The sequence below is a fragment of the Acanthochromis polyacanthus genome, chromosome 8, assembly GCF_021347895.1.
Source record: "Acanthochromis polyacanthus isolate Apoly-LR-REF ecotype Palm Island chromosome 8, KAUST_Apoly_ChrSc, whole genome shotgun sequence".
Lineage (NCBI taxonomy): Eukaryota > Metazoa > Chordata > Actinopteri > Pomacentridae > Acanthochromis > Acanthochromis polyacanthus.
This window is the reverse complement of record NC_067120.1, coordinates 28047127-28068325: the sequence shown is the minus strand read 5'-3', so window position 1 is coordinate 28068325 and position 21199 is coordinate 28047127. Positions and strand designations below refer to the sequence as shown.

The window sequence follows — 21199 nt, the reverse complement described above, 5'->3', positions numbered from 1 at the left end:
ATTTATTTCTGTGAACACATTTTACTTATTTATGTATATTTTTTATTTTGAACTATTACAGAGACCAATATAAATTAGCAGCATTTTGCATATTTGAGTTTTGACTGGTTTTATGCCTTCCTGGTGGTCACCGTCTTCTGTTTTTCTTTTTTGTTGTTTTGTTTTTGTTTGCAATATGAATGTATTTGTTAGGTTCACTGATATAAGTTGTTTGGCTTTAATAAACCAGACACTGATTTTACAGCACTGTACCTCTTTTTTCTTCCAAAAATATTTTGCCCGTGTCAGGGGGTACTTGACTAAAAATATATTTCTAAGGGGGTACATCACTGAAAAAAGTTTGAGAACCACTGATGTAGAGGGTGCTGCCACCACCACCACCATCAATTGGGATGTGTGAAAAAAAACAAAACAGAATTTCGCCTCTGGGGATTAATAAAGGTAGGAATGTGGCAAAGTATAGCAAAATTCTGGAGGACAGCCTGATGAAGTTTGCAAGAAAAATGCTACTTGAAAGAAGTTTTGTTATCCAGCAAGACAATGACCTGAAGCATACAGCCAAAGCGACACAGAAATGGTTTTAAGACAACAAGGTGAACGTTCTGAAGTAGCCATGACAAGGCCCAAACCTCAATCCAATTGAGAATTTGTAGCAAGACTTGAAAAGGGCTCTTTACTCACAATACTCACAGAACCTGACAGAGTTTAGACAGTGTTGCGCAGAAGCATGGGGATTCTGTGGATTCATCCAAAGACAGGATGGCAGCATATTTTATTGGCACTGTGTACATGTCTACTCTGGATGGATGGATTTTTTACACCTTTCAAAATATCCTCTTTGAGTGCCTCCAAGTGTGGAGACGGATGCACTCAGAGAGCGTCAGGTCCATAAATTCTTCAAAACAAGCACAAATCAGCATTTAACTAGAATGCTTTTACTATTTGGATTCAGTTGTATGTATTCTATTTGTTTTCAATTCTGCCAAAATTCAGGCTGCGTTCAGGTTGCTCAAAAATTCACAAATACTGAGCATGTCACACTTCTCTAAATTTACATGTTGCAATTACATGATTTATGTATTTATTTATTTTAGATGGAAAAGCTCACATGTCGAGACCGCCTCCCTGCCTACATGGCTAACATTGTTATGATGCTGTTAATGGTAAGAAAAGTCTTTGCCTTTCACTAATGCTTTGTGGAAAGTTTGTGCCTTTCTTATATTCGCCACTTTCAGTCTGCCTGTTGTATTTGTAATCTTTTAAACTTTTCCACTGTCAGATTGGTGTTACATTTGCCATTGTGTTTGGTGTGATCCTCTACCGGATTTCCACTAAAGCCGCCCTTCATATGAGCTCCAGTTCGATTACAAGAAACCATGTTCAACTGACGGTGAAAACCACTGCAGCCATCATCAACTTGGTGGTCATCCTCATACTGGATGAGGTATATGGAGCTGTGGCACGATGGCTTACTATGTTGGGTGAGTAAGAAATTAAAATTACTTGAATTAGGTGTCCAGGCAATCTTTTTCTTTATATTCTTTTTTTTTTTTTTGCCTGATACATTGCCACATGCCAGACAGAAGAACAACATCCACCAACTGAAACTGTCTAACACAAAATTGAAGGTAGACAAAGTACTTTTATTAATGTTTATGGTTTCAGTAATGCTTTAAGTGTTGTGCCATCCACCGCCACCTCTCCTTTAGAGCAGGTCTCCACCCTTTTCATTCCCCTAACCACTCTCCCATTCTTGACTATCTAAGTAGATAATTTTGTAGCTTGCGCTCATCAATTGTTGTAGTCACTTTCGTTTGATACTTGTGTGTGTTGTGGGGCTTAAACTTGTTGTGTTTGTTAATCAGTATACAACAATGATCCCACATACACTGATTACACTGATTACACTGATACACTGATTAGTAAACTGCTCAACCTTGGTCTTCTCCCACCCACCTGCTACTGGATTAAGGACTTTTTAACAGGACATCCTCAGACAGTCAAACATGTACCCCACTGCTCCTCCACAATAATACTCAATACTGGTGCACCGTAGGGTTGTGTGGTAAATCCAATGCTCTACTCCCTGTATACCTCTAACTGTGGTATACACCAGCTCACTCATCCAGCTCCATCATAAAATTTACGGAAATGACATTGCATTCATTTTCAATAAGATGGTTGTTCACTATGGCATTGTCTTAAAAGTTGGTCAAACTGTTTATGAATCTATAAAAGGTTAGAAACATTATTTCAATGTTATATCCTTGTGCAGTTGTGTGTTCTGCTTGTGAGTCAGTTTTCCACGAACTGCAAGGTTGGTGGTTTGGTCCACAGCCCCTCCATGGGCCAAAGTGTCTCTGAGCAAAACACTGAACCCCAAGTTGCTCCCAAGGGAGAGCTAGCACCTTGCATGGCATCTTTGCCACCACTGGCGTGTGAATGGATCAGCGAGAAATGCATTTTAAAACACTTTGGAACGCAATGTTTAAAAAACCCATAAGTGTTACCTTTTCACTCACAGTTAGGAAATTACGCTATTTTGTTTTGTCAAAACTGGATGACTTACAGGTTTTAATATAATCTTTAAAAGAGGAAAGTACTCTTAATGGTTTATTTTTTGTTAAGTGGTTGTTTATTTTTGATTGCAAATTTTCTGTTCACTTTTAGAGATTCCTAAAACAGACAAAAGTTTTGAAGAACGTCTGATCTTCAAGACCTTCATTCTCAAGTTTGTCAATGCATTCACACCAATCATCTACATTGCTTTCTTTAGAGGAAGGTTAGTAACTTCACATTTATATCAGTGTAATTTTATGGTTCCATTTTCTGTAATTCTAGCAACTGAATAATATGTATTTTAATATGAATAAAATCATCAAAGACAAAGAACACTTCTCTTCTTAAATCTTCAATTTTCCCTCTAGGCTGGTAGGCAGACCAGGAAGTTACCTATATGTGTTTGAATCTTACAGGATGGAAGAGGTAAGGTTTACATTTTTACAGATTGTTTATATATTTTTATATATATATATATATATATATATATATATATATATATATATATATATATATATATATATATATATATAAAACTTTCATAATTACACACTGCGGTTACACTTAATCAATGAAAGGAATTATGTATTTACAGTGCGTATAAAAACTGTTTACCCTCTTTAAAACTTTCCTTTTCAACACTGAATCATGGTCAATTTCACATTTTTTCTGTTTGTTTGCTTTTGCTGAATTTTATTTTTACAATAATTTAGAAAAAAGACTCTTCTGTGTCCAAGTTTTTTTTTTTTAAAAGCAAATCAACAAAGTAATGTTAATTATTGTCAGATTACAAAGGGGTTCATGAGTGCAGCTCTTTTCAAGTCCAGCCATCAAGTCTCAATTGGACTTAGGTCCAGGCTTTGACTCTGTGACTCCAGAACATTAATCTTGTTGTATCTAGACAGTTCCTGTCTAACTTTGGCTGTATGTGTTGAGCGATTGTCTTTCTGGAAAACAAATCCTCTCCCTAAGTTGTACATCTCTTCCAGAGTGCATCAGGTTGTCCTCAAGTGTTCCCCAATATTTTGCAACATTCAGTTTATCCTTTATCTTCACAAGCATTTTAGGACCCACTGCTACGAGGCATCCCCACATTCTGATGCTTTCCCTACCTTGTGTGATAGGAATGGTGTGTTGGTGTCTGCCAAGCATAGCATCTGATGGTCAAAAAGCTTACTTTTGGTCAAATTAGACCAAAGCAACTTCTTTCAGTTGATTTCAGATGACTCATTCATGTATGTTGTCTGGTAAATTCTAATAAATGCTTATTATGCTTTTTTCAATTTAGGTCTTCTGTTCATAAAGCTTTGACTGGTCAAGAACTCAGGCAACAGTTGTTGTATGCACAGTCTCTTTCATCTCAGCTGCTGAAGCATCATCACGCAAATGTGCCATATTCCTTCCATTTCTTAATGATAGATTTAACTGTAATTGTGTGATATTCAGGGACTTAGAAGCTTCCATCTATCCCATGACCTATGCTTTTCAATAACCTTTTTACAGAGTTGCTTGACATCTTGTGTTTACACTACAGTCACTTTAGACACATTCCCTGCAATCAAATAATCTCCATTTCACTAATTGTGTCACTTCTAACACCATTTGGCTGCACCTGGGTTAGATTGTGTGAGTCACTTTACAAGGGATGAACACCTATACACATACCTACTGTACAGTCTATATTTTTCATTTATTTACATTACTTTGAAGAAATTCTTGCTCAGTGATTCTAAATAAACTTGACTGTGATTCAATGTTGAAAAACAATGAAAGTGGAACATTTTTAGGGAGGGAAAGGTTTTTATACACACTGTACTTTTCAAACTTCTACAGTTTGAGGCACTTACTTGGCCCATTGTCCAGGTCTTTCATGTTGATTTGGGAAACCTGGGGATTTGTGATCAGTTATCGGCTTGAACATGCCAGTTAGATCCTGGGAGACAACACATTTCAAGGAATCTGAGCATAGCAGCTTTGTGAACTCATCACAATTCAAGAGCAAAAATCAAGGCTTCTTAGCCTAGCCGCGCTAGACCCAGGTCTGAAGACGCAAGGGTCTAGGAACTCTCGACAGGGAGGGAGGCGGGCTAAAAGGTTGTCTTTCAAATCACTCTGCAGCAATTGGGTAGGTATACAACCAATCAGTGCAACGAATAGGCTGACGTAGTTCCTAGAGCACCGGAAATCAGAGGATGCGGTAGTTCGGTGAAGCCTTATTTATACAGTCAATGGGTGAAGCTTAAATATATTACAGACATGTTAACAGAAAGATTATTCAGAGTTGGTGCTAGTGGAGCTCAACGACTGTTGTCGTTTTTGTTGTCACCCTGGCAGAGAATTAAATTTGTTGCCGTGGGTTGTCTAGCACGGCTAGGCTAGTTGTTTCCGATTGTTTCTGTTAGAATCGTTGCGCCTCTGTCGTCACTTAGTTACGCCCGCCTTTTGACTCTACACTTCATGGTGATTCGTCGGCCAGTTTTAGGAGCATTCAACCTTGAGGCTTATCGAGGGTAACTAGACCCACCCTGGCAGAGAATTAAATTCGTTGCCGTGGGTTGTCTAGCGCGGCTAGGCTAAAGGCTTCGAGCAGTCATCATTCTTATACAGGAGTAAAACATACACAACACAGATAATTGCTACTAACACCAACTGACACCACTGTGGGTCTTTTTGGATCCTAATATGCTAGTATAGAGTGCTGAAAAGCTTTGGCTTGTGGCTGGTGATAGGTTCCAGTGTGTTGGCTTTAAGTGGATCATACAAGTGGGATGTACCTCCTTGTGGGGATATGGAGTTTTTTTTTTCATTTGTCAGTGCACTTACCTCTGAGTGAATGAACAACAGACAATGAATGAAAGCATACAAGCAAACACTAATTAAGCAAACACTAATTAATTAACCATGACCATCACTGGAAGTAGTTGGTACAGCGGTGAGCAATGTAGATTTACTTTGTAACTGAAGAGCCAACTTTAATTTCTGAATGCACCAGTTTAGCAGAAGGAAAGTGACACTTTCATAATGGTGCTTCAGGACTAACATGCAATGTCAGTGGGAGGGAGAGGAATGCAGCAGGATGTGAGGATCTGCTGAACGAGTTGGTTCAGTAACGCAGAGACAGGGCAAAACTTTTACATAGCTATGTTTAAAAGTGCACTGACGTAAATGTAGTCAAAGCTAATAGTTACAAAGAAAAATGATATCACAAAATATAATGAAGAAGCCCGTGAAAATGGTAGATAAGAAATCAAAGTCAAATAGAAGAAAAATCCCCATTTAAGTAAAATCAAGTAAAATTATACAGCTGTATTCCAGTGTTGTTGTTTTTTTATATACCAAAGGTTTTTGGGGACAAAATTCAAATCAGCATCTAGCCAATCATGGACGTGTTTATCCCAAGGAGTGGTGTTGAGGTTCACTGTTAGAGGCCACGACAGAAGCAAAATTCCTTTAGAGCTTCATTTCAGTTTATGACTTAATGTAAAATCCAACACTTAAATATTTAGTGACTGCACATTTGGAATAACACTGAACAGATTAATGCAATAATATCCAACATAATCTGTTTGTCTCTTATGGTTCCTAAAACAATAATGACATATTAATGATAATTGTTTGCATACATGCATACAAATTGGGAATTTTAGGATACATAAAAGTCAATTTTTAATATAACTAAGAATACAAGCATATACATTTAAAAAAAAAGGCTTAAGAATTATACATGCAAAGGATAAAAGTCTCTGTCTTTTATGGCTGTGACAGAGAATGGCTTATTTGTGTTTTGCTTGTGTTCATTCTCTACAAACAGTCCGGTGATGTTGAATTTTCTTAATTTTTGAATTTATAACTGTTCTGTTCATTTTTTGTATAGAAAATCTTGGGTATTAGGAAGAGAAGAAGGTCAAAAGGTCACCATGAAGAATGCAATCTCCTCTTTTCCAGAGGAGCGGTCATCTTCAGAATAGGCTTTGTGACTTAAAGGGTCGCCTACCAATTTTATAGCCGTGAGAAATGGTCTCTGGATTATCTGTGTGTTGATTTGGAATGTCTCTGGTAACAAATTGTTGTTTTGCTTCTTACACACTACGATGCTGTGACCAAGAATGAGGAAAATGAGAAGGGAGAGAACACAACATTACAACGCAACATTATTGTGAATATTCCGATGTAATACAGCGTTCTGAGGACAATTAGACCACACACTAATTTGGTAGTAGGCTAGTAAGAAATTTCGTGGGAGTTTAATTTTGGAATAAAAGAAAATTTAAGAGTTGCACAAAGTTTCAGTGAATGAAACTTTCTCTTTTGAACATTGTGATGATACAGCTGTGATTCTGCTGATGGATGGATCTGTTGATGGTTGAATCGGTCTGTTGATGTGGGTCAGAAGAACTGTCTCAGAGAACTCAAACGATTTATTGAGAGAGCTGATCGCACTCATGACTAGCTTGAGAGGGGGTGAAGAAAAACTTCAAGCGGTGCTTTCAGGTATGGTCTTTTAAAGGGACTTGTACATATTAATAGCTCAGGAAGGAGGTCTGCTGCAACCTCTGTCAGGGAGGGTTGATGTCCAGATGTCCCTCACAGAGTTACACTTTTCAAATATTTTCCAGTTGTTTATATGGCTTCAAAACAGCACAGTATTGTGACACATCGTTTACATGCGTATACTCAAAACAAAACTAAATACATGAGGCATTATTAGAGAATGAGTGGACTTCTGATGTGGTTATCAAGATTTTGACCACCACTTCCTGCAAGCTCAAAAGCCAATCAAGGTGTTTCTAGCGTCCATTTGGTCCTGAGAGTAACTGATGATATGGGTCAGTCTGATGGTACCATGCAAAAAGATTCATTATTTGTGAGCAGGCTGCTCTCACTTTGCAGTGGATACTGCCAAAAAACACTACTGGTAGCAATTGGTTACATTTTTCACTGTGTAGTTTTCAGGAAAAGTTATTTAAAATCCTCCACCTTCTTTATCTCTACTCTCTATAACCTCACACTTACACTTGGGTCCCTCTCATTCACACACATGTATTCTGTCTTGCGGCGGCCAACGTTCATTCCTCTCCTTTCCAAAGCATACCTCCACCTCACTAGAAGTTCCTTCACCTGCTCCCTCTTCTCACTACAGACCACAATATCATCTGCAAACATCATAGCCCATGGAGATTCCTGTTGAACCTCATCTGTCAGCCTTTCCATCACCACAGTAAACAAGAAAGGCTCAGAGCTGATCTTTGATGTAGTCCCACCTCCACTTTGAACTCATTTGTCACACCTACGGCACACCTCACCACTATCTTACAGCCCTCATACTGTACTTGCACGACTCTAACATACTTCTCTGCCACTCATACCTCTTCACACAACACCACAGTTCCTTTTTTGGTATCCTGTCATATGCTTTCTCTCGATCTACAAAGACACAATGCAGCTCCTTCTGACCTTCTCTGTTCTTCTCTATCAACATCCTCAAAGAAAATACTGCATATGTAGTAGTCTTGTAGTACCATTTTGCTGCTCACAAATGTTCACTTCTGTCCTTAGTCTTTCCCATAACTTCATTGTATGGCTCATCAACTTTTTTCCTCCGTACTTGCCACGACACTGCACATCTCCCTTGCTCTTAAAAAATCAGCACCAGCACACTTCTCCATTCCTCAGGCAAAATCTCTGAGATCTTGTTGATTAACTGAGTCAAAAACTTGACTGCCACCTCTCCTAGACACTTCTATACCTCTGCAGCTATATCATCAGGACCAGCTGCCTTTCTGCTCTTCATCCTTTTCAGTGCCCTCCTCACTTCATCCTTACTAATCTTTGTTACTTCCTGGTCCATAGCAATCACTTCTTTTACTCTTCATTCTCTCTCATTTTCCTCATTCATCAGATCTTCAAATTAGTCTTTCCATCTTCCCATCACACTTCTGGCGTCTGTCAATGCATTTCCATCTCTATCCTTTATCACCCTAACCACCACCTCCTTCCCATCTCTTTCTCCCTTCCTTGCCAGCCTGAGAGATCAGTCTCTTCCTCCCTACTGTCCAACCTAGCATACAAGTCATCATATGCCCTTTGTTTGGCCTTTACTATGCCTATGCTATGCTTTTATCTTACGCTGCATCTCCCTGTACTCCCGTCTTCTCTCTTCAGTCCTCTGTGTTCTACTTCTTCTTGGCTAATCTCTTTCTTTGTATAGAAGCCTGCACTTCCTCATTCCACTACTAACTCTTTTTATCTACTTTCTTTCCAGGTGACACACCAAGTACTCTCCTACTTGTCTCCCTGATCGCATTAGTTGTAGTTGTCCAATCATCTGGAAGCACCTGCTGACCACCAAAAGCCTGTCTCAGCTCTGCCCTGACACCCACACGACATTCTTCCTTTTTTAGTTTCCACCATTTCGTCCTCTGCTCTGCCTTTGCCCTCTTCATCTTCCTCACCACCAGAGTCATCCTACACATCACCATCCTATGCGGCCTGGCTACACACTCACCCACCACTACTTTGCAGTCATTGATCTCCTTCAGATTACATCATCTGTACAAGATGTAGTCTACCTGCATGCTCCTACCTCCACCCATATGTCATCCCATGTTTTTGCCTCTTCTGGAAGAAAGTATTCACTACAGCCATTTCCATCCTTTTTGCAAAATCTGCCACCATGTCCTTCTGCATTCCTATCCTGGATACCAAACCTGCCCGTCACTTCCTCATCACCTTTGTCGCCTGCACCAATATGTCCACTGAAGTCTGCAACAATCATCACTTTCTCACTTCTGGGGATACTCTGCATCACTGCATCAAACTCCCTCCTTCTCGTCTTGCTCACATCCTGCCTGTATGGCAGGATGTGAGCAAGAAGAATATCACACTTTCATTTTCCTGCTCCAAATTCATCTCTCTATCTGACAGTCTTTTTACCTCCAGAACATTCCTAACAAATTCCTCCTTTAAGATAGCTCCTACTCCATTTCTCTTACTATTTATGTCATGATAAAACAGTTTGAACCCTGCTCCGAAATTTCCAGTCTTGCTACCTTTCCACCTGGTCCCCTGAACACACAGTATATCCACCTTCCTCCTCTGCATCATGTCAACCAACTCTCTAGTTTTTCCTGTCATAGTCCCAACATTCAAAGTCTTTCCTCCGAATCCTAGACTCTTGATTTTCCTCTTTTCTCTCTGCTGACAAACACGCCTTCCTCCTCTCCTTCTTCGACCAACAGTAGCCCAATTTCCTGCGACACCCTGTGGTCAACAGTGCTGATGGCGGTTATTGTTTACTTGGGCCACAACTGATCTGATATGGAACTTGTAGAATTGATTTGCATATCTGATTTGGCATTGATTTTTACATTGGATGCCCTTCCTGACACAACCTTCTGCATTTATCCGGGCTTGTGAAAAGCACAAGGAGGACACTGGGTTGTGTCCCCTTGAGGCTGCTTTAAATAAATAAGATTTTTTAAAAATGTCAAAATTTAAATGTGCTGTAAATACAAAAAACACGTTACAAAAACTATGAGCAAATACGTAAAATAAAAACAAATACAGAACAAAGCGCAAATACAGAAAATACAGCACACAAGTATGAAGGATGCAAGCAGGTAAGACAACAAGATTTTTTCTTGTCTTACCTAAAACATTAAAAAGTGATGGACATGACTGGGGCATAGTTGTTGTTGCATACCTTTGTCAATCAAGAGATCTCTCTCTTTCATCATTGCATCTTACAAGTCATGCTTGAATATTCACATAGCTGGTTCAGTGGCCTTCTTTCTTTCTTTCTTTCTTTCTGGATTGCATTTATAGTACACACATTGTTACTACAGCCTGTATCCAAAGAATCTGAAGAAAACACAAAACGTGCTGTTGGGTTTATTTTTTAACTGTCTGTTTTCTTTTTATATTCTTGAAATCTTGACATATAATGTTATTTTGTTTTAGGTATACTTGTTTAAATGCCTTTTTGCTTTAGTTTGGGACTGTTTTGCAGTGTGCTCATGGAGGCTGTCTGATGGAGCTGTGCATCCAGCTGAGTATCACCATGTTGGGAAAGCAACTGATTCAGAACAACCTTTTTGAGATTGGAATACCGTAAGTACACAGCACTTTCAATTGATTGATCATCACTACACATTACATTGTCAAAAAAGGGTCTGGACATTAAAAAAAAAACTTTCTTGAATCACTTAAAGTTAAGCAACAAGGTTTCCCTGTCTAGCAACAGCCCTTTGATTTTCCTAAACTGCATGCAATGTGCTTACTCTTACTATTCCCAATTTAGCATCAACTATTAAAGTATGCATCTTTGTGAAACAAAATATTTCTCTTAAATTCATAATACCAATATTTTACTTTCATAGAATCCAATGAGAAAAGGTGAGAAGGAATCATTTCCCCTTTCTCAATTCATACATGTTTAGTGCAGGTTACTTACTACAAAAATAGAAATTCTTTTCCCCCTACTGGCAGGGAATTGTGTCACAACAGAAAAAACAGACTCCATTCATTTCTTGATCCAAGGAAGAAAGAAAATCTATTTCTCAGTTAGGCACTGTATTTGTTATTTATCCAACTGAGAACTTAACAGTGGAAATCAGAAAAATAAGAACATAAAAAATCATCTAAATTTAGTTATTTTCACTTCTACAGTACATGTAAATTGCCGATAAAAGCATTTACTATCATTGAAGGCTTTTCTCATTGTCTTTCAACATTAAATCATTTTGAAAGAAAAACTGCAAAAAAAGAAAGACTTTCATGTCAAAATGAAAACAGATTTCGACAAAGTAATATCAATTGATAAAAAATATAAAATAAGCGACTGGATAAGTATTCACCCATTTCAAGTCAGTATTTGGCAAAGGTACCTCTGGCCACAGTCTTGGCCACAGTCAGTCTTGCACATCTGGAAACTGCTATTTTACTTTATTCTTCTTTGCGAAACTGATCAAGCTCTGTCAGTTTGAACAGGAGTGATGATTCACAGCCCTTTTAAAGTCCTGCTATAAATTCCCAATTAAATTGAGATGTAGCTGATCTGATTCAGCTGCTCCAAACTATTTGCCTTGATGCTTTCTGTGTAGTTTTTCCTGTATGTTTTGGGTTGTTGTCTTTCTTGAAAACAGATCTTCTCCCAATTCAAGGTTCCCTTGCAGCCTGCATCAGGTTGTCTTCCAGCATTTCCAAATACATTCATTTTACCCTCTGCTTTTATAAGCCTTTCAGGGCCTGCTACCACAAAGTATTGAAACATCATGATGCTGCCACCACCATGCAGCATCTATAAAGCTTTGACTGGTGAAGAACTCAATAGTTGTTGTTTGCACAGTTTCTTCCATCTAAGCTTCTGAAGCTTGTACTTCCTTCAGAGGAGTCATATGTGTCTCGGTGGCCTCCCTCATTAATCTCTTCTAGCACTGTCACTTAGTTTTTAGGGACTGCCTACTTTGGGCAGAATTTACACATGCCACATTTTTTCCATTTCTTAATGATGGTTTCTACTGTATTTCATGATATATCTGGTGACTTGGAAATATTCTTGTATCCATGTCATGCTTTTAAATAACCTTTTCAAGGAGTTACTTGGTGTGTTCTTTTGTATTCATTGTGTTGTTGAGTACTGATTTACCAGTTGATGAAACTTCGAAATGCAGCTGTCTTATAGTTGAGATACATTCACTCAGATCAGGGGTGTCAAACATATGCTCCATGGCCCACCAGAGGGTCTGATTTGGCCCGTGGGACGAGGGTAAAAATTACAGAGAAGACGATTACTTCAAATTGTACGGAAATTTGGTAAACTGTAAATTTTAAATAGTTTCTAGACCTTGACGAGCTGTGTTGATCGTCAAATGAAGTACTAGATTGATGAGTTCCAGATTCCTGATACTAAATGTTCTGTGCCTTTGTAGATAAACTGTGATCTGTAAGTTGTAATGTGTAAATGATGAATTGAGGCATAATATTGTTGAAACTGCCCTTATTTTTCTTAAGAAACTTTAGGTTGTTTGTAATGTTTTGGAAAAAAGATGCATGAACATTTTCAGAATTGTACTTTTTTTGCCCTAAAACAAATGGAAAAAAATGGAGTTAATGTTATTTATACATTACTATGCTCTGATTTGACTGTTGTCAAATCAGTGCCCAGTGTGCACTTGAGAGCACACTGGGCTGGATGTGGCCCCTGAACTAAAATGAATTTGACACCCCTGGTTCAGTGATCTCTGTTTCAGAAATTATGTCACTTTGAACACTAATTTGGTGCACCTGTATAGAATTGGATGAGTCACTTTAAAGGGGGAGCATGGTGATGCTGTGGTCAGCACTGTCACCTCACATGCTAGAAGGTTCTTGGTTTGAATTTCAGCCTGGGGTCTTTCTGTGTGGAGTTTGCATGTTCTCCCTGTGCAGCGTGGATTCTCACTAGGTGGTCTAGCTTCCTTCTACAGTCCAAAGACATGCTGAAGTTAATTGGTACTTCTAAATTGTCCATAGGTGTGAATGGGTGTGCGTGGTTGTCTGTCTCTCTGTGTGGCTCTGCAACAGACTGACAACCTTCGCCCTAAGTCAACTGGAATAAGGCCCAGCCACCCATGGCTCTACAGAGGATTAAGCAGTGTATAGCAAATGGATGGATTTCACAGGCGTGATACTTAAGCAATCTCTTTTTTCTGTTTTATATTTTATCCTTTTTATTGATTTGCAGAATTGGTTTTCACTTTGACATTGTTTTTCTTATACATTATTGTCAACAAAGTCATATTGACCATGATTCAAAGTTGAAAGCGATAGAGTAAACTTCTAATACTCACGTATGAATACTTATAGTTGGCATTGTTATATATCACTCAAGGAAAGAGAGAAAATGTATGACAATATGTGCAATTCTCCTGAACGTCTGCATGTGTCTGTATGTGTATGTTGTGTCTTTCTGTCTGTACGTCTGTCTGTCTGTTTACATGTATGTGACATGTTCCTCAGCAAATTGAAGAAGCTGATTCGATTCATTCGGTCAAAACAAGGAGCTTTTCAAGAAGAAGAGAGGCAGAAGAAGTTGCAGAGATATGAAACTGACCACTTCCTGGAACCATTTGCTGGATTAACTCCTGAATACATGGAAATGAGTTAGTACCACAAACATGATATCCCCACACACAGAAACACACATTGTTTCACAGTGAAGGAAACAGTGTAACTACTGCACCTGCATGGGATGCTACCATACTTAGTACTTACACAAATTAGACCTTCATACACATGTATCACTACCGTCACTAAAGCAGTGTTTCTCAAATCGTGGGGCATTATGGGGTGGTGGGGGTAGGGGTGGTGGGAGTGAGAAACTGGGATTAAAAGGTCCATCTACACAGAACTAATTAGCTGAACCATTGTTTTAACGTCGGCCTGTTTTTCGTGGCATACAACAATACTTAAATTGCGCTGGTCCATAGCATAGACATACACTATATTGCCAAAAGTATTCACTCACCTGCCTTGACTCGCATATGAACGTAAGTGGCATCCCATTCCTAATCCATAGGGTTCAATATGACGTCGGTCCACTCTTTGCAGCTATGACAGCTTCAACTCTTCTGGGAAGGCTGTCCACAAGGTTTAGGAGTGTGTTTATGCAAATTTTTGACCATTCTTCCAGATGTGCACTTGTGAGGTCACACACTGATGTTGGACGAGAAGGCCTGGCTCTCAGTCTCCACTCTAATTCAACTCAAAGGTGTTCTATCAGGTTGAGGTCAGGACTCTGTGCAAATCAGTCAAGTTCATCCAAACCAGACTCTGTCATCCATGTCTTTATGGACACAATAAGTATCGTTCTCCTGGCAACCGCCAAACCCAGATTCGTCCATCAGATTGCCAGATGGAGAAGCGCGATTCATCACTCCAGAGAACGCGTCTCCACTACTCTAGAGTCCAGTGGCGGCGTGCTTTACATCACTGCATCCGACACTTTGCATTGCACTTGGTGATGTATGGCTTGAAAGCAGCTGCTTGGCTATGGAAACTCAATCCATGAAGCTCTCTGCGCACTGTTCTTGAGCTAATCTGAAGGCCACATAAAGTTTGAAGGTCTGTAGCGACTGACTCTGCAGAAAGTCTGCGACCTCTTGGCACTATGCGCCTCAGCATCCGCTGACCACGCTCCGTCAGTTTACGTGGCCTACCACTTGGTGGCTGAGTTGCTGTTGTTCCCACACACTTCCACTTTCTTCTAATGCAGCTGACGGTTGACTGTGGAATATTTAGGAGCGAGGAAATGTCACGACTGGAATTTTTTGCACATGTGGCATCCTATCACAGTTCCACACTGGAATTCACTGAGCTCCTGAGAGCGAGCCATTCTTTCACAAATGTTTGTAAAAGCATTTGCATGCCTAGGCGCTTGGTTTTATATACCTGTGGCCATAGAAGTGATTGGAACACCTGATTCTGATTGTTTAGTTGGGTGAGCGAATACTTTTGGCAATATAGTGTATCTCTTGTTTAGAAGCAGGCAACCTGTTATAACATTTGAAGCACCAAGCTTTTATGTCAGTAATATTATCCCACTGTTTTTCAAAAGAAATCAATTTATGAACGATCATGCAGTGACTATTTACATTCAGAAAACTGATGGGTTCAATCCAATAATGAGAAAGTCTACAAGAGTCATATGATCAAAAATCTTTGCCAGAAATTACAGAAATCTTCTATTGTTTGCACATTTCTTATACTCATATGTTTCAGGTTATCAAATTAATATTTATATTTCTTGAATATTATAGAGATAACCCATGAAACACAAAATGCCATTTTTAAATGATGTTTTTTTAAAGAATTATTGAAACCCTGTATCAGTCCTGTGAAAAAGTACCTGAACCTAATAACTGGTTGGTCCCTTGGCAGCAACAGCTTTACTCCAGCCAAAGAACGGTTATGTGACGATCAGCGTACGTTTGTCTGTGAGTCTGTTTGTCTGTCAGTGTGAAACATTATTAAAAAACGGACTAACGGATTTGGATGAAATTTTCAAGGGATTTCAGAGATGACACAAGGACCACCTCATTCAATTTTCACATTTAGATGGCTTATAGTCTGGATCCACAGCTTTGTTAAGGATTTCCCATTGCGAGATATAGCTGCCAACATAGTGTTGCTGTAACCATGATGTGAACACTGTGTCAGTTACCTGATGACGATCACATGATTGCAATTCTACTAAAAAATGACAATGCTCTATCAGTTGGAAATCGTGCAAGGAACAATTGATTAAACTGTGGGGGTGTTTCTGAGTCCCATCAATTCCCGCCGCCCACTACATATTTAGGTCACGCAATGTAGCAAATCCCAGCTAGAAAATAGTGAAGCTCCTGGTGTCTCACAAAGCCTTTATTTACGTTCATCTGTCAGCCTTATTTTGAACACAAATTCGCCTTTCTGTCCTTCACTCCTTTCTTCTGTAAATACAGTAAGAGCTTGTCCCCATTGCAGCTAGGTGCTCATAAGTTTATACACATCCTTTGCTAGACAGCAAAAGCGTGGAACCGTTTTCTTTCATCTTTACGTGACTTTTCGGTCTTCTGGGCAGCGTGTTTGTCATGTCAAGAAAACGCTTCTTAAAGATACACTTCAAATGCCAGTGACACAATAAAAGCCTGTAACATTAAAATACGCCTTCAAAATAAAAGCATGGAGTGAACGGTTATTTTAACACTAGCAAAACAAAGGCTTGCCAAATGTGATGAACTGATCAACAGACTGTTCTAAGAGTAATTTGCATGCAATTCAGTGTCCATACATGACATGCACATGCATAACGCGTCTGTGCTCAGTGCAAGGTCATTTTTCATTACAGATTTCATGATATGTCAACTGAGCAGCCTTGGCAGAGTACTGGGCTTTCTGAGTGCTTTTCTAGTTACAACTCTTCATCAGTCTTTTACATCACCATAGAGGAATTTTGACCCACTCTTCTCTGCGGAATAGTTTTAATTTGACCACATCAGATGGTTTTCAATCATGAGCTGTCATTTTAAGGTCTTGCCACAGAATCTCAATTAGATTCAAGCAGAGAGTTTGACTTGGCCACTCAAAAACCTTCATCTTATTCTTTTTTAACTACGCAAAAGTGGACTTGCTTTTGTGCTTTTGGTCATTGTTATGCTGCATAACCCATTTGTGTTGAGCTTTAGGCCATGAACTGATTATGGTTATTCTCCAGGAGGATTTTGTAATTTTCTGTTGGTATCATGTTCTTCTTGTGGAATGTCTCATTATCTTTACTCCAGATGTAATGGGACCCATTTCTTTCAAAAAAATTCCACCTTTGACTCATCAGTCAATGGGATGGTATCCCACAAGTCTTGGAGCTCATCTAGATATGTTTGTCAAACCTTTATATTCTTTTTGATCAGCAGTGGTTTGTGCTTGGCAACTCTCCGATGATGCCATTTTTACCCAGAGTCTTCCTTATTATGGAATCATGCAGATGGACCTTAAATGAGGCCAGTGAGGTCTGCAGTCCTTTTGATGTTCGTCTGGATTCGTTTGTGAGTCCTGGATAAGGTGTCGATGCACTCTCTGAGAAATGTTGGTAGGTAGGCCACTCCTGGGAAAGTTCACCACTGTTCCATGTTTCTCCATTTGTAGATCATGTCTCTCACTGTGGTTCTCTGGAGTTCCAGAGCCTCAGCAATGGTTTTGCAACCCTGTCCAGACTAATAAATGTCAATGATTTTGTTTCGCATCTGTTCTTGAATCTTTTTGAACATGGTATGTTGCTGCTTTTTGAGATCCTTGAGCTACTTCACTAAGCCTGGCAGTAATCATATGTGGGCGTGGCTGGTAAAATAGAACTCAACTTTCTTTTTCACATAGGGCAAGAGAGGACAGCATTTGTTTCTTCTCCAAAAAACATTATTGAAAAACTGCATTTTGCCTTTCCTTGGGTTATCGTTGTCTTACATTCTAATTTGTTTCATGATGAAATATGAGAAATATGAACAAATAGAAGATTTCAGGCAGGGGGCAAGTATTTTACGCACTGTGTCAGCTCAGCAGAGAAGCATGCAGTTACATGTGCTCTGTGGGCCCAAATTTGTGGAGGCATGCTGAACATCTGGTTATCTCACAGCAGCAGCTTGGAAAATTTTTATGCCATATATACTGAGGATTCAGCTATCCTCATCCATTTTTAAAGTGTTTAGTAGATGTAAAAACAGGCTAGTATTACACTTTTAAAAAAAAATTTTTACATTTTTTTTTTAATTTATCGACTAATTTTTTCATCAAAAAGACTAAAGCTATAAAAAAAAACAGTTCAATGATGACAGTTTACCTTCAGGATTTTGCGGGCGTTTTTCATGATTGTTGCAGCCGAAAATGCCTGAATTCGCGGCAGCTTTTCTAAAAAAATTGCGATAAAAGTTGCGATGTTTTAAGCTTATTTGTTGTGATGAAATTGTGGGAGACAGTGACAACTGCTAAAAAGCTGCATTTTGTCCAGCTTGTAGAACATGTTTCAACACTGCAATTGACAATATTTATTCTGAAATTAATTATTTAATGTTCCAACCCATTTCCACAAAAGCTGACACACCATGGTGGGAAAATAGCAGCAGCCCGATACTGGTTTAGTTTGACAGGGTTGGTAGATTTGCGGCACAAAATGATAATTTACTATTGAATGAATCATATTTGGACATATCTGTCAGTGGCTTAAAAAGTTAATTTCACTTCCTGGCACACATGTGTTCACACACCCCCTCATGGCTTGTCACTTCAATTAACAAGAAGAGAGCACAGTACTCCACCAAGACTGGTGTGTGTTCTGCATGTGTACATACTGAATCGTGTGGCCTAATTATGTAGCGGGCTGTGGGAATTGATGGGACTCAGAAACACCCCCACAATTTAATCAGTTATTCCTTCTGTCATTTCCGATACGTCCACAGTGGTAGATTTGTTGTAGGATCACAATGATGTGATCGTCGGCAGGCCGCTGAGGTTGCGTTCACTTGTTGCCAGACACCGTGCTGCTATGAATCCTTACCAATCCGTTGATCCAAACTTTAAGCCGTACCACTGCCGAAGTCTAATCATTTGGTCCTTGTGTCATTTCTGACCAACCCTGAAAATTTCATTCAAATCCCTGAGTCCGTTTTTGAGTGATGTTGGTAACAGAGGAAGGATTCACAAACACTGATCGTTACATAACTCCGCCGTGTTCTTTGGTGGAATAATTAATCTAATTTACCTCATTCTTTCAGTTCTCTAATGGATCTGGATACAACAGTTTCCATCATAGTGATTTGTCTGGTCTGTTGTCCGCTCATTTCAGTCGTTCTAATATGTTTCGTGTTTTTAAAAAAAAGTATCAATCGATGATTTTTTTCTTTTTTTGTATTCCACCACAATATTACACGGTTGTAAAACAGTTTAGCTCTGCTTTGGTGAAGAGCATCGGTGAATTAATTGTGTATCACGGTCTTCAGCAGTAATTTTTGTTGGTCATTATCACACATTTCTGCATCTTCAAACCATAAACAAGGAAGTGAATTCGGTAACGTACATGCATTACGTTTGTGCTGGGAGCTGCTATGATCGGTGGAACTGACAGGAGACGGGCCAAAATTGCAGGAAAGTTGCGGTGATTGGACAAAATTGCAAGGCCGTGCAAAATTCACAGAGATTGGTTGATTTCGCGTGAATTCGTGCGAACGCAATATCACGAATTCCTGGAGGGACTGGTTTATGATGACAAAGAGAGCAAAGGCAAAATAAAATGCTCACACAAAATGGGGGGCAAGAATTTCCCTATTTAGCTGCAGGTCACCAGCTAAGCTAATAACAGAAGATAACTGGGCAAAAATGGAGGTTAGACTTAAAACTATAGACCTCAAAATAAATGTGAAGAAATCAAGCAACAATTGTGGGAAATCAAAGAAGACAGAAGCCTCAGAGAGGTGGAAGAGCAAACTTCAAAACACAGAGGAGAGGATATAATTAATTGAAAATATCCTGAAGGAATTAATAATGCTCCAGACTTACTTGAAAGAAAACCAATCAGATCAAGGGGGAGACTGAGACAAGTCCGTTTTTGAGTAATGTTTCACTCTGACAGACAAACAGACTCATAGACAAACGTTCGGTGATCGTCACATAACTCCGCCGTTCCTTGGCGGAGTACAGTTGTTGCTGCCAAGGGACCAACCAGTTATTAGGTTCAGGAGGTGCAATTACTTTTTCACAGGGCTGATACAGGGTTTTAATATTTCACAAGATCCATGCTCTTTGATATACCGTGTCATTTAATATTTTCTACAACTACTGTAGCTACAAATGAAATTAATATAAAGTACTCATATAAGAGGTCCCAGGTTCATATCCCAGTTGAGCCATCATTCTTTTTAGGTAGCTCAGGCTTCCAACAAAAGGAGACAGTTCACACAAATCAACCACCATTCACTTTGTTTAGTTTGCCCAAAAAATGTAAGTAGTAAGTCACAAATCAGTAGTGTGATGTTTAGTGATGGGAACATATATGTCTGTAGTTGGAACAGCCCAGGTGCCAGCCATGTAACATGAGGAAATGAGATAGCCTCAGACTGGCTCCTTATAGGGCAAATTATCCCCAGATAACAGTCAGCTGGTGGAGGCCCCTTCCCAGCTCTACTCATGGGTGTCTAAAGAGATAAACTCAGGAACGTTAATACAGCTGAGTTTGGCAAACTAACTGCATTTTGATATGATGAAGATTTTGACTTTATTAGCCTCCTTATGATTATCATTATTATCTTCTTTGCATGAAGTCAGTTTATAAATCATAAATTATCCATGCCGTTTGAAAGCATCTTGACTTACTTGACTTGCCTGAGAGGTTTATACAGTTCTATATATTTTACATCAACCTAGGGAGGATTTAATTATAGACATAAGCTTGTTATTAATAATCATTTTCTAATATATTCTTTTGTATTCCACTTTTTCCAGTCATTCAATTTGGTTTTGTTACATTGTTTGTGGCATCCTTCCCCCTGGCTCCACTGTTTGCTCTGCTCAACAACATAATTGAAATACGACTTGATGCCAAGAAATTTGTGACAGAGTTACGAAGACCAGTGGCAGCAAGAGCCAAAGACATTGGTGAGTTATATTTCCCATACTGTGTATCTTATAAAAATGAGTGAAATCTCACAGTGAAATGAAACATTGCACCTAACACTTCTGTAAGCATATTTATTGCAACAACAGTGCAAGAGGAAACTAAGTGTAGAAAATTTGGTAGCTAAAATATATTGTTTTGTCCACAGGTATCTGGTACAACATACTAAAAGGGGTAGCAAAAGTGGCTGTCATCATTAATGTAAGTAATACATTATTGCATATTATTTATGCACTGCAGGTATTCAAATGTATTATTTTATTGTCTCTGTCATAACATTGGTTGTGAAACAATGCACTCAAAATTCCATTAAAATTTACATTTACAGTTGTCAGCAAAAATTTACATACAGTTGTAAAGACCGTGCATATCGGCAGGTTTGAAATTCCAAGGACTCCGACAATTCTTAATTTTCTGTGATAGGATCATTGAAACTCATGTTTTTGTAGCAAAAAAAACAATCAT

At 39.0% G+C, this 21199-nt stretch overlaps 1 protein-coding gene across 1 annotated transcript in view; it reads left to right on the top strand.

Annotated features, from left to right (window-relative positions):
• The window catches only part of LOC110961801 (anoctamin-1-like), a 113575-nt gene that overhangs the window by 80869 nt on the left and 11507 nt on the right, over positions 1 to 21199 (top strand). Inside the window, 8 exon segments of the mRNA XM_022209545.2 lie at positions 1095 to 1163; positions 1280 to 1481; positions 2671 to 2782; positions 2928 to 2985; positions 10568 to 10668; positions 13558 to 13700; positions 20563 to 20715; positions 20883 to 20935. Of these exon segments, the coding sequence (XP_022065237.1) occupies positions 1095 to 1163; positions 1280 to 1481; positions 2671 to 2782; positions 2928 to 2985; positions 10568 to 10668; positions 13558 to 13700; positions 20563 to 20715; positions 20883 to 20935 (891 nt within the window).